Source organism: Prionailurus bengalensis, chromosome D2 (genome assembly GCF_016509475.1).
Source record: "Prionailurus bengalensis isolate Pbe53 chromosome D2, Fcat_Pben_1.1_paternal_pri, whole genome shotgun sequence".
NCBI lineage: Eukaryota > Metazoa > Chordata > Mammalia > Carnivora > Felidae > Prionailurus > Prionailurus bengalensis.
In genome coordinates this window covers 35,349,016-35,366,425 of record NC_057351.1, presented here as the reverse complement: position 1 = coordinate 35,366,425, position 17,410 = coordinate 35,349,016, and the positions used below count along the sequence as shown (strand labels likewise).

Below are 17,410 nucleotides of genomic sequence, written 5' to 3'. Positions count from 1 at the left end.
GAGGGAGAGAAAAGTAGTTGCTTTGATTGGGAGCATGTTTCAGTAAAAGGGAACTGGGAGGAGCATGAAAACAAGGAGAGTTCTGGAGGCACTGCATCATTGTCTCCATTAAACAAGCAAGCAAACAAAAGTTGTATTGTCTTTTCCCTGTTTATAAAAGCAACAAATGTTTGCAGTAGAAACTACAGGTGAACAAGAAGAAAGTTACCATCACCCACGATCCCATTCCCTAAGATAGTGGTCGATTACACAGACATTCTGGCAGCCTGCATTCTAGGTGATGTGCACTAACTGTGGGTGTGTGCATGTCCTTACTCTCTCATAACCAGATTTTTTCATTTAATGATGTATCTCCAACATCTCTCCCCATGGACACATGGAAAGAATGCTAGAGCTGGCAGGGAGCTGAAAGGGGCTAGAAGAGAAGGTGAGTTTGGGAAGCATTGCCAGAATTTCTGAAAGCTGAAGGAGGCTATTGTGAGGCAGGAAAGAGCACTAACCTTTGGAATGTGGGCAAGTGACTTCCTCTCGATTAGCCTCAGTTTCCTCATCTGCAATATGGGAATAACACTACATGCCTTATGGGATTGTTGTCAGGATTAAAAGAAATCATGGATTTCTTTGGCATTGGACGTTTTATTACTCATTTTAATAAGTGTTCATTCATGCCTACTTTAACTTAGCCCTCTGCTAGTCTGAGTTAGGCATATAAAGAAGGCATCTGGTTAGGCCTAAAGAATCTTAAAATCTACTTGAGAACTTGAACACACACACACACACACACACACACACATAGTTCAACAATATAAATTTAAATAGCTAATGAAAGATATCATCAATTAGTAGATAATTAAGTGTCAGATGAATGGCACCAAGAGCACTGCAAGGATTCAGAGGTAAGAAAGAACACAGGGGGATAATCATCATCATCTCTTTGAGCACTTTCTATGTGCCAGGCACATGCATTGTCTCATTTAATTTACCCACTGACCTAAGAGGTAGGTACCATTATTGCATCCACTTTGCACAGGAGGAAACTCAAACCTTGTCCCAAGCCGCACATCTAGGAAATGCGGCAGTACTGTTCTTTGGAACCAAGCACTTGGATCCCAGAGCCCACCACGTGCTAAAGTGCTATGATCTGCTCAAATGAAGGTAAACCCTGGGCTCAGCTGAGCCCTGAGCTGAATGGTAGAAGAGGGAGAATGTGGTCCCTCCAGCTTTTGTAGTTGGAAGCAGGCCCAGCATTACAACAAACAGGAAGGGGATTCAGATGACAGACAGGCAAAAAAAGGTAAACAAGCAAACAAACAAACAAACATAACATATCCACTATGCAATAGTTTATAGTGACACTGAGGGCTAAAGATATGACCAGATTTAACTCCAAGTGACTCTTGGCTATTCTAAAATACAATCATTCCGGGCACCTGGGTGGCTCAGTCAGTTAAGCATCCAACTTCAGCTCAGGTCATGATCTCACAGTTCGTGGGTTTGAGCCCCACATTGGGTTCTGTGCCGACAGCTCAGAGCCTGGAGCCTGCTTCAGGTTCTGTGTCTCCCCCTCTCTCTGCCCCTTCCCTGCTCATGATGCTAGCTCTCTCTCTCTCTCTCTCTCTCTCAAAAATAAATAAAATAAACATTAAAAAATGTTTAAAAAGAGAAAGAGGGGAAGGGGAAGTGTAAAAATATCTGCATCGTCTCCTTTGATCAGGAAAACAAAAGTGTTTCCCAAGGTTTTCCCTCCTGGTTTGCCACCTCCATACTTCTACTCGTGTCTCATTTGCAAAACTGGGTCGTATGGCCTTCCCCAGCTACAAGAATTGGAAGAGATGAAACTAGGATTGTCATGACTGGTCTACACCAAACACAAAACACTGCTTGGGCCCGGAACACTGTTACAACGGTAAGCTTAGGAAAAAAAGGAGGAAGGTGGATATTGAACTGCATATCTAAATTCCAGTATCAGATTTGGGCATTGCAGGATTGGAAGTTGGATGCACAGCATAGGGGACAAGGGATTCCATGGAAAGGTAACACAAGGAGTGGGAAAACACAGGGCATGTGGCAAGAACAAAGAAATTAGATTTGACTGGTGTATAGGCAGCTGCACTTTTGTAATTTATCCCATGGAAATAAAATCACTGACTGCAAGGATATAGACTCAAGAAATTTTGTTAGTGGAAAATAAAACTGATAACCTTTATGACCATCAACAGGGGAATGGTTGAATAAGCGGATATCTTCATTCTACAGAATGCTATGGAGCTAAAAATAAATAAATTACCTTTATATCTATAGACCCATTTGTTAGCAAGAAAGAACGAGCAACAGATAACTCTCATATATTCACTGTTTGTATAAACAAGGAATAACATAATAACCTCACACCTGGGTAGCTCAGCTGGTTGAGTGTCTAACTTTGGCTCAGGTCTTGATCTCACAGTTCATGAATTCGAGCCCCACATTGGGATCTGTGCTGACAGCTCAGAGCCTGGAGCCTGCTTTGGATTCTGCCCCTCCCCTGCTCACACTCTGTCTCTCAAGATTGAATAAACGTTAAAAAAATTTTTTTAAACCCATAATAGTCCCATATATATGAGCATAGTTTATATGAGCATGGTGGGTGTGGAGAAAGGGACAGAAGTTACATTTCAGCTGTTAACACTGGATATCTCAGGAGACTGGGTGGGAAATAGAGAGGAGATGGAGAGATCATAAAGTTTGTCTTTAAATATCTCTGAGTGCTTTGCTGGTTGGTGAACATGTTTTTTTATAATTTTGGGATGTAACTTAAAGCCTTTTGAAACGAGTTTAGAACTACATTATCAAGAGTCAAGTGTTTCATGTAGACAATGGGGAGCCATTGAAGATTTGGGGGCAAGGGAATGATGCGATCAAGAAAATTAACCTATCAAGAGTGCATATAATGGATTAGAGGCAAGAGAGGCTGAGATGAACAGTTAGAAGGTTCTGGTAGCAGTAGTTCAGTCAGGACCTAATAAAGTACTGAACTGTGATAGCAATAATATGTGAAGTGAGAAAGAGAAAAGGGAGCCCTGACTACAGCCTTGAGACACATATGTCTGAATGATGGGAGGAGTGGTCATGGGTGGGTGGATGGTGTTTTCCATTTACATGTATCAACTAACACATCTTGCACTCTGAAAATCTGAATAAATGGCTGGAAAAACATAGGTATTTCTCTTTTCCAATCTCCTCAAGCATTGACTTATCTGATATTTACCACATATAGGTTCAAAATAATAATTTTTTCATGAGTTTTTATCCTCCTTATTAAACTGAAAACATCTGAGACTATGGAGAATACTTATTGGTGCCCCCCCCCAGGTGCAGTGAGCCCCAAAAGTGATTGTTCATCCATTCAACACAGTTGATGGTACATACAAATGCTCTTTTCTTCATTCATTCCTTGAAGGAATAGCCCCATCCCTGCCCCCTTGGAGTTACCATCCAGTGAAGGAGACAGCCTCTCAACAGGAAATCCCCAGTGTGGTAAGTGCTCTGAGAGAGGGTTACAGGAGCCCTAACTCAGTACCAAGTGGGAGGGTGCAGGGAAGTGGTGTGAAAGCTGAGACATGAAAAAGAGTAGTGAGCCAGGTGAAGAGAAGGACAGAGGTCATTCCAGATAGAAGGGAAAGCATTAGCAAAGTCCCGAGGGAGGGTGTAGCATGGCACATTCGAGTAACCAGCAGGCAATCGTTGATAGCAGGAACTCAGGCTGAGAGCGAGAAGGAGACACAGAAAGGCAGAAAAGCAAGCTGAGGCAAGTCAAGCCTCAGAGACCCGGGGGCCACGGGCTCAACTTGATCCTAAGAACGATGAGAACCTGGGGCTTTTGAGCAGAAGACAAACACTTTTTAAAAAGATCACTCTGGCTTTGGCAGGCACTACAGGGAAAAAAGGAAGGATGCTCACTGGTTTGGTTTCCCCATCAGGCTGGGAGCTGCTGGGGGCTGAGTTGAGCCCATCTCATTTGTACTTTTCCCCCATCTCTGTGCAGGACCGTCTCAGCAAGGCCTCAGCTGCAGGTAGATGTGGTTAACCCACCCATGGACACTCCCTCCACAGGTAAGTAAAAGCCCAGCAAGATTTCCTCGGAGTGATGGATTGGGATACTGAGGATCTGAAGAAAAGAAGGGAAAAGAGTATAGATGAAATGGGAGCGAGGCAAGACCGATTTCTTCTCTCCCTACCTCAATTACTTTATCTGTGAAATGGGGTATTCGTGGTACTTACCTCAGAGTCTTGCTGTGAGGACACTATTCATACACAGTTCTTAGTATCTGGCACAAAGCGAACACTCAGTAAGGGTTAACTTTTGTTCTTGTTAGTCCTGAAGGACACTACTGTCTTCCAGGGTAGGGCTGGTCGGATTCCAGAAAATGCTTGAGAGTCGCTGGGCCAGGAAAGTCTCAGGACTACCAAGAGACCAAAGTTTGACAAAATCTTACATGCGAGTTTGGGCCGAGGTTGTTAGTGTGCTTGTGTTCACGTGATTTTAAAAATCCTAACATAGAACATCCAGGTGAGGAAGAGGAGCCGCCACCGCCGTCCCACGAGTCCCGGGTTGTGCGCTAGGCCCTGGGCGGGGGCCTGAGATTCAGCAGCCCAGCCGGCGGGGGCGGAGCCTGACGGGCTGGGGGCGGGTCGGCGCAGGGGAGGGGCGGGGCTGGCGCTGCAGCCCTCGGCCCCGCCCCCAGCGGAAGTGCCGCCGGGCCCGCCCCTCCCTCCAGAGGCCGGTTCCCCTAGCTGGTCACCCGGCCCGCTCTCCCCGGTGCAATTCGGCTCCTAGAGGGAGTTCGGCCAGAGTCCCAACGCCAGGTCCGAAGAAGAGGACCCGGGTCTGCGTATCTGGCTGTCTCGGGCAGTGCTCTCTGTCCCTCCCAGTCCCCCGTCCTCCTTTCCATTCCTCTGTTACCAGCGCGGCCGCAGGCGCCGCGGGGAACCGCACAGGTAAAGACTCGGCTACTGAGGACGCAGGTGTGGGTGCCTCCCTGAATGCACGGGCCAGGGAGAGGCTGATGGCACGTGTCCAGCTTTTTTCCAAAGCGATTGTATTGACAGTGGGGCTCCGGGTGGGCAGACGCGGACCCCAGGAGCGCTACATTGCACTGGGGAAGCAGAGGGGGCGGGACTGAAGCCCCCAGACCTTGAGAGCCGGCTCGTTTGTGTCCCCGCGTCTTGCGCAGGCTCTGTTGTGCCTGGAAGGAGGTGAGCTGTTTGGGTCCGGGCTGCAGCTCCGGAGGGTTATCCCCCCACCCACTCCCTGCGGTGACTGGGGTCTGACAGTCGCTCCTCCCGGGCGCACACAATGTGAGGTTTGCAGAATGAAAATCAATAAAATCAATGCAAATGCAAAGAACACGAAACGTGTTTGGTTGTTACTATTTGCGTTTGTTAAATTCTTTTATTAATTTTTTAAAATTTTCTTCGTGGAAAAAGTGTCTTTGGCTCGGATCCGGGCCTCGGAAAGGGAGGCAAAATACCCCGGGTCTCCCCGCAGGGGGGCGGGGGGCCTGTCCTCCGTCCCGGGCCGCGCAAACTTCCCGTAGAGGCAGTGCTGGGTCCAGCTGCGGGAGGGGAGCCCCCGGTGCGTTCGGCTTCCGGATACGGCTTCCCGCCCCCCCCACCGCGCCTCATTGTCCGCACTTTAGGGAGAGCCCCCACCCCTCCATAGCATTTCCCCGGTTCACCACCCCCACGCCAAGGGGGCCGTGCCTCCTCCCCTCCGCCCCCCCCAGCTCTCCCCGGCGCTTTAAATAATGATATTTGCATGCAGGGAGCGATTCATAAATATGTCAGGGCCGGTGAAATATAGGCAACATTTCAAACTTTCTATTTAAAAAACATGAATTATGGCCGCGGAAAATGTGTTCCCATTTAAAGGCGATACGAAGTATTTGGTGTCTCGTCCCCGGGCCCATCCATCACGCAGACAATAAAGAGAGTTTTTCGCCCTGACACCCGCGATTTATGGGCGCCCTTCTCTGCCCTCATCACTCACCCGCCGCGGCCGGCCCGGCGACAGGCCCAGCGGAGAGAACTGCAGCCGCCCCCCACCCCCGCGCCGGCCCGCGCGCGCACTTGCGCCCTCGCCAGCACCCCAAGACCTCCCCTCCCAGGGTGAAGAGCCTGCTCCAGGGAGTTGGGAAATCGGCAGTGAAGGTCTAGGCAGCCGACCGAGAGCTGAATCCAAACTCGTCCTCTCCCCTCAGTGCAAGCCTCTTTTAGGGGCTGGGGCTGAGCGGGCAGAGGAGCGGCCTTGCGGGCTAGCTCAGCGTCCGGGCCTCGCCCGCCAACCGCGGCGCGGCGCTTTAAGTTTCCAGCGCAGGCTGCGGGAGATTATTTACGTGCGGGTACGAGGTGAGGGGAGAGGACTGGGCTGGGGGCTTCCCAAGCCAATCTCTGGGCATTCCGCCCCGGGGAAGGTGAGCTGCTATCAAGCTTCCTTGAGCCTTACTGGGCGGATGCTTCGGGGCAAAGCTGTTTCTTCAACTTTTACAAAGCTTCCTTCTCCCTGGTGCGATCCCCACAAACACATCCTGGGCGTCTGCGACACCTTGGAAACTATTCTTACGGACCGAGGCGAGGAGTTGGCGAGAAATAGGAAGGGGAGGTGCCTTCCCTAGCCGTTCGCCTCGGGCCAGGCTCGGCTGCCCCAAGCCTTCTTAGCCCATCGCCCACACCTTGCGCGCGCACATACCAGCGCGCGGTCCTCCCTAAGTGACCACCGAATCATAGTGGCAAACTTGCGTCGAAGAAAGTTCGGGCATCATTTGCCGAGGAATTTGCTTTCAGTTTTCGCCGCGGGCGGACTCGGCCCGGCGAGGGCCGAAGCACTACCAGAGGTGGGGGCTGCCTGGCACTGCCGGGAAGTGAGGGGCAGCTCCCGGGCTGAGCGCGTTGATAGTCCAGCGCGGCCGCGTGATCACCAGGAGCCACCCCGAGTCCCATGCTGGGCCGATGCATCTGCGTACACTCGAACCGGGAGCCGTTTCCTGCCGGATGCCTGAGAGCTGAATTTATTCGGATGCAGGCAGTGCAAAACGCAGAGAAATCCCGTCGATTCTAAAAATGACAAGGTTGAATTTATTAGATCAAGATTCACGTGTAAGTGCAGGGAGATGAATATTATACAAACAGCACCAGGTTCAGTGTGAACGGAAGATCGCTTCCGGTTTCAAGGCATGTAACCTAACATTTGAATATTTAGACCTATAGAGGGATATAAAATATTATTAAATTCTTGGTGTGTACACACACAGTCAAGTTGAAAAAATTCTAGAGCAAGTGTTTTTTTACAGCTCCTGCTTGAGTGTAATTTGGACTCAAGATACCCTTATGTCCAAATAACCACCCAGTGAATGTTTCCTATAGCCAGAGTGAGTTCCGATACGTTGAGGGGTGCAGTATGTGTACCTCTTTAAATATCTGCGTCGTGGCAAAGGTGAAATAAATACATTTAAGAAGAGCGGGCACATAGATAGTTGAATAACTGCATCGCTACAATATTTCCGGATATGGAAATAATTATTACTCCAGGTTGGCTGTGGAAGGTGTGCACAACTTAGGGGGGGGCTTTCGGGAACCCGAGGTGGGAGCCACAGGTCCTGAAATGCTGGGCACCGAGCACGCTGAGGTGGGCCCCATGCGATACCCTCAACCTCCGACCCTGGCGTGATTGCTGGAAGAGGCTCGGCCCGAACGGCCAACATTGTCTTGCCTCGGGGGTTCTCCCGGATACACGCCGGGAGACAGAGACATCACCAGGCGCTGAACCTGGCATTTAAGATAGGAGGACCTGGGGCCCAGCCGGCAGACATTTCCCCTTTAGCCACTTCAACGACCCCTCAATCCTGGCTCCACCGTGCTTAGGCAGTGACCATTTGGGCCTATCGATTTGGAGCAAGACTGCGTAAAAGGGCGGGTCGCGCTTGGTTCCAAGTCGTCCCAAAGCTCAAAGCTGGAGGACACCGGAGAAGGCCACGATTTCGCGTCCGTGCGGAATCCGGGCCCCACCCGGCCTGGAGAGAACCAGTTTGAAGCCTCGAAGTGATTGTCTGGCTGCATTTACTTATTAAGTGTTAGGGATCCCCTCACAAACTCAGTGCTGAGGCCCAGACGCCCCGAGGGTCTCCTCCGTATATTTGCAAAGCCCAGGAACGCCAGGAGCGAGGTCGGCGACGTCGCAGCTATGAAATTCCAAGGCCAAATACTAATTCCAGAATTGGGCGCTTGCAACCGTCCAACCATCACACTACCCTAGTCTTTTTTTCTCACCCCTTCAAACGCACCCAACCCTGGCACAGGAGCAGAGCTGAGAGCCCCTGCTTGGGGAGAAATTAGGCAGGACTCTGCCAGGAGTTCCTGGGAATTGCACACACTTCTGAGGCAGCCCTGCCGCAGAGAAATAACCCGGGCGCTGAGAATGCCCTGCTTTAGAGAGTGTGACTGCGCCGAAGTGGTATATACGGTATACCAAGAGGAGGGAGAGAGGATAAGAAATATTCCCTGTCAAGTAGGAAAAGGAGGAAAGGAAGAAGGGAGAAAAGAATGAAAAGGTAGGGAGTCTACAAAGAAGCGTGTGAGGAAACAAAAAAAGAGAAGAATAGAGGAGAAAAAGCCAGGACAGGCGAGCCGAAAAGAGTACAGGCCTTGGCCAGGCCCCGGGACCAGGCCAGACCATGGCTCCCGCAGGCCCGATGCCACCGCAGGCCCGAGAAGAGATGAGGGCCTCGCGAGACGGTCCCCCACCAACCCTGCGAATATGGGCCCCGCTTCCAGTCCGGAGGGACGGGCCGGGGTCCAGCGGTCTCCGCCCGCTCCATCTTTTCCCCCCTCCTGGGGACCACAAGGCGGGGCAGGACAAGGGTGGGGAGGCCCCCAGGGGCGCGCGCCAGTCCCGGACTGTATGGGCGCTCTGGGCCAGGCTTTCCAGCTCGCCGGGCCTGACCTGTCAGGCGGATTATCTTCGAGGGAGATTAATAGGGGAGGCGGGCTGCAATAATAATCGTTTTGTTTGATGTGACAACTCTGATAGGCGTTGATTTACTTACAAACTGATAGGCTTTTAATTGAGCGCCTCCGCCGAGCCCGAGATGAAAGGGAAGCGGCGGTGAAAGGCGGCCCGCCTGCCCTCCGGCCTCAATACTGATTAGCCATCTCGACAGTGAATAGTTCAAGGCATTTTCAAACTTTTTTTCCTCAGCTCTCTCGCCTTCCTTCTCCTCCCACCCCCTCCTCAAATATCTGCCATGCCCATTCCTTTTTTAGAGAAAACAAATCATTTACACTGTGTGCAAATAAAATCCACAGGACATCCACGCCAACCGCCGCTGGGGTTGGAGGCTTTAGGCCTAGCGCGGTGTAATTAATAACTCCCCCACCCCCAAGGCCTGCAAGACCTTCAGGGATTTGGCCTCCCGGGCGAGATGCGCAGGCTCTGATGCTGGCGCCTCCCGAAAGCCCCGGGCGAGCAGGCCCCCAGGCGCCCCCGTGCGCTCGGACCTTCAGAGTTGGGTTTGCGAAGAGCGAACGCACGCGGACCACGACCCGCGCGCGCGCGCGGCTCGGCGCAGGCCTGCGATCGTGTGCGGTCACACCGCGGCACGCCCATTCTGGGGCACGCGGGGCCCACTCTCTGGTTCCCCCAGGCTTTAGGTGCTGAGGTTACCGCCCCTGAATCGCCCAGGGCAAAGAAAAAGCTGCTGGAATTCCACGAGAGGGACAGAACTGAGTCTAGAAGACTGCGGGCGGGGTGGGGGGGGCAGAGAGGACGCCCGCGGTCACCTCCAGTTCTGGCCGCCGCCCCCAGCATTCAGTCTCTGGGCCTCACGAGGAGCCTGCAGCAACGCGCGGCCCACGGCGGGGCTAGCGGAGATGGGAGCTCTACAGTTGATCCGGGCCGACACCTCGACAGCAGAGCACTCCCTGATGCCGACACTAACACACCCGCTGGATACAAGCGGCCTCCCCCACGCGCTGCCCTGTAGAGACAGCTTAGGACTGTCCCGCCCTCAGAAATGGGCACCTGGGACTCGCTCCCCAAAGAGGACTCAGACAACCTTCACAGCCTCTAGTGTGGCCTCGCCACCATCTTACGGACTCACCTTCCTCACTTGTCGCACAGGCTGACACTCCAAATCTCCTTGAACGCAGGTGTGTTCTTACACCTACCCACACGCACACACACACCGACAAACAGCAGCCCCCAAAACACATCGCCTCACTTCGCTCTTCTCCAAATTATCTTTAGTCAAGTGACAATCCCATGAAGTTTACCAACCTAAAGAATCGAGGGATAAGATTAAAACGCTGAAAAAGAATGCCTATGAGAGAATTCTAAAACTCACCCCAGAAAGTTCTCGGTACCTGTGTGGAGTGGGAGAGAAACAAAAAAAGGGAGAGAGGGGAATGGGGTGGTTAGAGAGGAGAGGGCGAGCCTGCGGAGGGCAGGTCCCAGAACCGACCCCCGCCGTTTGGGGCTCAGTGCCGGTGGAAACCGGGTCGCTAGACCCGGCCCCTGCCCCCCGCGCGGGTACAGACTGGCTCCTGGCTCCCCCGCGCTCCCTGCCCCACCATTTATCAAAGGACTTGACAACAAAAGAAGAGCCGGGGCGGAAAAGTGGGGGAGGGGAGATTCAAAGTCGTCCAAGTCCTTCCGAGGAAGGGGATGTGTCCTCCTCTCGCCTCCTTCCAGTTTCTGCGAGTTTCTGGAAGCGACCCCCGAACTCGCTCCGGACGCTACCAAAGCCCTGACAACTCACACGGCGGCACAGACGTACGTACACACTTGTGCACCCAGCTCCAGGTACACAGAGGCATGCACAGCGCCTCCCCTCTTCCTTCCAAACCGCCCGAGTGACGGTGCAAATCGAGGGGAACGCGGCAGTCCCGCTCCGCTTCCCTGGAAGACCCAAGTTCCTACAAGCAACCGACCCCTCCCTCTCTCCGTTCTTTCCCTCTGCTTTCCCAACGCAGGTCAGTCCCAGCTCGGCGTTCCTATAAATTCGAGCGAGTAGCCAGCCCAGAGAAATCCCGGCTACCAAACCTGCGGGGATACCGCAGGGTGGGAGAGGACTGGGGAGAGGGCCTGAGTCAGTTTGAGACGTATCTCCACCGGACACCCACGGCCAGGCCTCTCAGCCCCAGCTACGATCCGAAGGGAAGTCAAAGAATTAAGACCGGGAGGAGGTACCCCACCATTGACCTCCAGGACTCAAAAGTTACATTGGTGGTGTGGCTCTTAGAAATAAGTCTGAGTTTCGGGTCGGGGCACTACGAAGGGTGGACTCCGCGGCAGGCTGGCAGCCTGACATCCTCACGCTCCCGAGGGACTATCCGGGGGACAAAAATATCTCCCATCTTAGACGTCTCCGCCGCCCGTCTCGGGTACCCGGGGCAGCTCCTCCCTCCGCGGCCCCAACAGACTGAAGTCCCAGAGGTAGAAAGGTGTATCTTTCTTCCACGCCGAGGGGGGCAAAGCGCACACCCCAGGCCCGTGCAACCCTCTCAGCGCCCTGGGCGCACCTGCGCACTTTACCCTCACTATTCATTTTCCTGACACAGAGAGCCTCTTTTCCTCTCCTTCATTCTTTTTCTTAGAGCCACCCCCACCCCATCCCAGGAGGCTGCTCCTCTTTCCCCCTCCGCTGGTTCCCCCTTGGTCTCTTCCTTACTCTCTCTCCATCTCTCTCTCCCTCTCCCTTTTTCCCCTTCAAGTCGCACCCGCCTTGTAATCAGCAACAAAAGCTGACATAAATCACAGGCGGATTGACAAGAGCTGACAAATAACTGATTGATTGCGGTCGAGGAACATTGACAATTGATGGAGGGGTGGAGATGCCCAAAGAACTGAGGAGAGGGGGAGAGAGAAGAGAGGGTAGCAGGGGAGAGTAAGAATGGGGAGGGGGGGACGGAGTGTGAAACAGAGGAAACATGTGACCCCCGCTCCTGCCCCAATCTGCGCGTCCCCGGGTGTCACGTGGCCGGGAAGGGCTGGGAGCCCAGCGCACAGCCCGGAGACGAGCCGCCGCCGCCGCCTCCGCTGCCCACCTAGCTTCTTGTTTCTCTGCTGCCGAATCTTGGGAAATCAAAGCGGGCGGGCGGACTTCCTCCGTCACCCGCTCTCCACCTTTCCTTACCCCGGTGGCCGCGTCGCGAGAGATTTCAGTTACTGAACGAGACAGAGTGTTTGGTGTGTGGGGCCCCTGTGCGCCCCTGGAGTTGACAGTCCAGCTGTTGTCCAGACTCCCGCCGTTGCTCCTTCTGGACACCCCCCTCAATCTTTTCCTCTTACGCACCCTCCTGCAAAAAAAGGTTTCAGTTTATTTTCGAGCCAGGAAAAGGAAGGACGACGAGGTAGAAAAAAGAGGGAGGCGGCAGATAGCAAACGCAGAATAAATGTCCAGGTCGTCCTCGGAGCGAAATCGAGGGAGGGGACACGCGGGAGGGGGGCGGTGAAGAAGGAGCTGCCCATTAAAACCAGCGCTGAGAGTCCTGGCGGCGGCGGCGGCGGCGGCGGCGCGGGACGCGTCACATCCCCTTGACCCTCCAATCACCTCGGGCTCCCATTTGATTGGAAGGCGGCAAAGGCTTTAATCTCCCCCTCGGTGCAGCTGCTTTTGAAGTGAGTTTCCTCGCCAGAGCCCCGGCTGGACAGGCAACGGCTCACATCGCCAAGCGCAGCGTCAGCGCTGGGTCGCGAGTGCGCAGCGCAGGGGCACAGCCCGAGGCGGACACGGCGAGCCACCCGGCACTCCCACAGTCCGGCCGGCTCCTCCCGCTCGGCCACGGCACTGCTGCGGGCCACCCAGGATTATTCGCTTCTGGCTCCAGGCGCCGAGAAGGCGCGCTGGGTGCCCGTGGCCGCCGCGCCAGCTCCTCCTCCTACTGCTTCTGCTCCCCGGGCGAGCGCGCAGCCCGGAGCCCGCCCCGCGCCTCCCGGAGCCCTCCCCCCGCTGCTCCCATGCGTGCGGGTGGGTCATGAGCACAGCGCCCTCGCTTTCTGCCCTAAGAAGCAGTAAGCACAGCGGCGGCGGCGGCGGCGGCGGCGGCGGCAGCAGCGGCAGCAGTGCGGACCCTGCCTGGACCAGCGCGCTCTCTGGAAATAGCTCTGGCCCCGGCCAAGGCTCGTCCCTGGCCGGCAGCACCAAGCCTTTTGTGCACGCTGTGCCCCCCTCTGACCCTCTCCGCCAGGCTAACCGCCTGCCCATCAAGGTGCTGAAGATGCTGACGGCACGGACTGGCCACATTTTGCACCCCGAGTACCTGCAGCCCCTGCCTTCCACTCCCGTCAGCCCCATCGAGGTAAGGACCCTCTCCCCGGATCGCGCTGGGACCACCACCCTGGCTGCCGCTTCACAGGATTTTCTTTCTCTCGGGATCTGGGGGTGGGAATGGGGGGGGGGGTCAGAGTGATTCAGTTCCGGGATGGGGGAGAGCCCATAGTGCTCCCGCACCTTAAAACTAGGGCGGAAAGGGGGCAAGAGGTAGAATGGGATGTGAATGCTAGGGGACAAAGCAGCTAAAACTTATTTCTCCTTTTGGCATTAAAGCTTCCACCCTGACTCCGGCCCCTTCACTTTCGGCCCGGAAGACGGGCGGAAGTCCGAAATGCGGTTCCAAAGTCGCAGTCTTAAGGGTCCCCAGAAACTGATATTTGTATACAGCCTCTAAGGCACCAACGGCCTGAGCCCTTACTCTGAAGAAATAGGTGTGTGTGTGTGTGTGTGTGTGTGTGTGTGTGTGTGTGTGTGTGTGTGTGTGTGTATGGGAGAGGAGATATAGTTTTGGGTCTAGGAGTCAGAAACCAAAACATTTCTGAGTATTTTTAAAAATACAGTTGGCGCTTATAGAGGGAAGAATATATCCTGATTTGGCGGGGAGGAGGGAGCTGCTGCCTTTCTCAAGGGCGAGTTTGTGTGTGTGTGTGTGTGTGTGTGTGTGTGTGTGTGTGTGTCTGTCTGTCTCTTGGGGGGTGTGGGGGGTGCTGCCTAGGATTGCGTCTGGAGCTGGGAGGATCGTAACTGGCGGTTTGCGGAAGGGCGTTTGAACCCTAGAAGCCAGGATTCTAAAGGGTTTCCCCTTCTTTCTCTTTGTGCCACTCCCCAACCTCACGTCTGACCCCGCAGCTTGATGCCAAGAAGAGCCCGCTGGCGCTGTTGGCGCAAACATGCTCGCAGATCGGGAAGCCCGACCCCTCGCCCTCTTCCAAACTCTCCTCTGTCGCTTCCAACGGGGGCGGCGCGGGCGGTGCCGGCAACGGCACCGGGGGCGACAAGGACGCAAAGTCGGGCCCCCTCAAGCTGAGCGACATCGGCGTGGAGGACAAGTCGAGTTTCAAGCCGTACTCCAAACCCGGCTCGGATAAGAAGGAGCCGGGAGGCGGCGGCGGCGGAGGCGGTGGTGGCGGGGGCGGCGGCGGGGGGGTTTCAGCAGAAAAGTCTGGATTCCGGGTACCGAGCGCCACCTGCCAGCCATTCACACCCAGGACAGGCAGCCCAAGCTCCAGCGCCTCGGCCTGCTCGCCAGGAGGCATGCTGCCTTCGGCCGGGGGCGGCCCGGAGGGCAAGGACGACAAGAAGGACCCCGACGCGGGCGGCGGCGGCGGCGCCAGCAAGGGTTCCGGGGGCGCCTCGGCCGAAGGGGGACCCACTGGGTTGGCGCACGGCCGGATTAGCTGCGGCGGAGGGATTAATGTGGACGTAAACCAGCACCCAGATGGGGGCCCCGGGGGCAAGGCGCTAGGCTCAGACTGCGGCGGTTCATCGGGCTCCAGCTCCGGCTCGGGCCCCAGCGCGCCCACCTCCTCCTCAGTGCTGGGCTCTGGGCTGGTGGCTCCGGTATCACCCTACAAGCCGGGCCAGACAGTGTTCCCTCTGCCTCCCGCGGGCATGACCTATCCAGGCAGCCTGGCTGGGGCCTACGCTGGCTACCCGCCCCAATTCCTGCCACATGGCGTGGCTCTTGACCCCACCAAGCCGGGCAGCCTGGTGGGGGCGCAGCTGGCGGCGGCTGCGGCGGGCTCTCTGGGCTGCAGTAAGCCGGCGGGCTCCAGCCCCTTGGCCGGGGCGTCGCCGCCATCCGTGATGACAGCCAGTTTGTGCCGGGACCCGTACTGCCTCAGCTACCATTGCGCCAGCCACCTAGCAGGGGCGGCTGCAGCCAGCGCTTCGTGCGCTCACGATCCGGCCGCGGCGGCCGCGGCGCTCAAGTCCGGATACCCGCTGGTGTACCCCACGCACCCGCTGCACGGCGTGCACTCTTCGCTAACAGCTGCCGCCGCTGCCGGCGCCACACCGCCCTCCCTGGCAGGCCACCCCCTCTACCCCTACGGCTTCATGCTCCCTAACGACCCGCTCCCCCACATCTGCAACTGGGTGTCGGCCAACGGGCCCTGCGACAAGCGCTTCGCCACGTCCGAAGAGCTGCTGAGCCACTTGCGGACCCATACGGCCTTCCCCGGGACAGACAAACTGCTGTCGGGCTACCCCAGTTCATCGTCTTTGGCCAGCGCCGCAGCGGCCGCCATGGCTTGCCACATGCACATCCCCACGTCGGGCGCTCCGGGCAGTCCCGGGACGCTGGCGCTGCGCAGCCCCCACCACGCGCTGGGACTCAGCAGCCGCTACCACCCTTACTCCAAGAGCCCGCTACCCACACCCGGCGCTCCTGTGCCGGTGCCCGCCGCCACGGGACCGTACTACTCCCCCTATGCCCTCTACGGACAGAGACTGACCACCGCCTCGGCACTGGGGTATCAGTGAGGGCGGTGGGGAGGGTTAGCAAGGGAGAGAAAGGAGCTGGGGGGGGGGGGGGAGGGAGGAGCCGAGGGAGGGGCGGGAACAGGGCAGAGGCTACTGTCACCCGCGCGTGGGGATGACCCGGGCCAGGAAAGGAAAATATATATACCGTATCTATCTACCCAAAACAGCGACCGAGACCCGGTGGGAAACTCCCCTTTCCTCCACCTCTCATTTCCCCACCCACGCAAACTTTATAAAAGTTGAAAAAATATCATTTGACTTTTTATAGAAAAAGAAGGAAAAATTAATTGAGAAGGTGTTCATCTGAGGACTGCATCGGTGGACACTGGTATTTATTTATGTTAGCTCCAAGCGGACCCGTGGTTCAAAAGTGCATTATTTAGTTTGATCTCCGTAGGTAAAAAAGGAGGAGGGGTAAAAAAAAAAAAATTAAATCTTGAGGGTAAAAATGTGAAAAACAAACCCTCCCATCCCTTGTAGAGTATAAATAAATACAAAACCGCCACAGAACTAGAGGTCTTCTCTTTAATGTTACTTTAAAATTGCTATTATTGTATTGTACGTTCTTATTTAATGTCTGATTGAAACACAAATTTACATGCATGTTTGTTACAAAAAATGAAAAAACAAAACAAAACAAGTCACAATTTGTCAGCTCTGATTTCAAATTGCAATTATTTTTAAGGTGTATACCATCGAAAGAGAATGGGTATTTTTTTGTATGTATTCTGGAAGAAAACAAAAAAAAAAAGGAAAAACAAGTCTATTCCAAAACCTCATTTGCCTTATTTTGTTCTTTAAAAGGAACACAACTATTTTTAATTTTTAAGTCCACCCGCTGAGAAGGGGACAAATAAGGTTTACGTCATGTACTAAAATAATAGACAATGTATCGCTTTAAAGATTAAAATTCCGTATATTTGATGTATTAAAAGGTTTTACTTCTTATCTTTTTTTTATTTTTTATTTATTTATTTATTTTTTTGGTGAAAGAGAAAGGAAGAGCATGGCAGTTTCGGCCGCAGTGGGTTCCCTGGGCCTCACGGCTGCTCCCACTTCCCGGGACCGTGGCTGCATTTCCTATTGTTTTTGTTGTGATTTTTAGGAAGATGCAAAGGGCTGGCCAGTCGTGGGGTTTGCCTTGGGGAAAATATTTTTAAACAGGGGATTTCACAATTTGTAAAGATCGTGTCCTGAGCAATCGCTCATTTAGTTTTTAATTTTCCTCCCAGCACACGGTTTGTTAAAAGTGAAAGGAAAAAAAATGATTTTTTAAAAATCATGATTTCTCTCTTGAGATTTTTGAGAATCTGGCTTTTGTCTTGTACAGAGAGCGGCGCAGTCCAGGACTCTCCCCAAGGCCTTAGCCCCGGGGAGGTGCCACTGCCCGCTGTCCCTGTCTTTGCTTTCCAAGCATCCCTGTCCCAGGCGGGCAGCCGGGATAGATCCGGGGACGGTGAGCGCCTGGGAATCTGTTTCCCAGGCCTGGGGGGAGCGCGCCGGAACCTTCTAGCCCCTCGGTTGAAAGTGAGTTCGCTCTCCTTTTCTCCTTCTGGCTGCCGGAGCCCAGCCCTCAACACCCCACGCCCAGAGTCCGGGCCCGCGGCTGGCCGGCGCCG

General features: G+C 54.5%; 1 protein-coding gene and 1 long non-coding RNA gene across 2 annotated transcripts; one reads left to right on the top strand and one right to left on the bottom strand.

The window, feature by feature from the left end:
- Window positions 1–5,411: 5,411 nt before the first annotated feature.
- LOC122492889 lies at window positions 5,412–12,084 on the bottom strand. The gene is made up of 2 exons (XR_006299781.1): window positions 10,377–12,084; window positions 5,412–7,092 (listed from the first exon to the last, which is right to left on the bottom strand). It is a non-coding gene; the product is annotated as an uncharacterized LOC122492889 (long non-coding RNA).
- On the top strand, window positions 12,061–16,739 carry ZNF503 (zinc finger protein 503). The gene is made up of 2 exons (XM_043596634.1): window positions 12,061–13,332; window positions 14,157–16,739. The coding sequence occupies exons 1-2, from the start codon at window positions 13,009–13,011 to the stop codon at window positions 15,789–15,791; spliced, it is 1,959 nt and encodes a 652-aa protein (XP_043452569.1). The 5' UTR covers window positions 12,061–13,008; the 3' UTR covers window positions 15,792–16,739.
- Window positions 16,740–17,410: the final 671 nt, after the last annotated feature.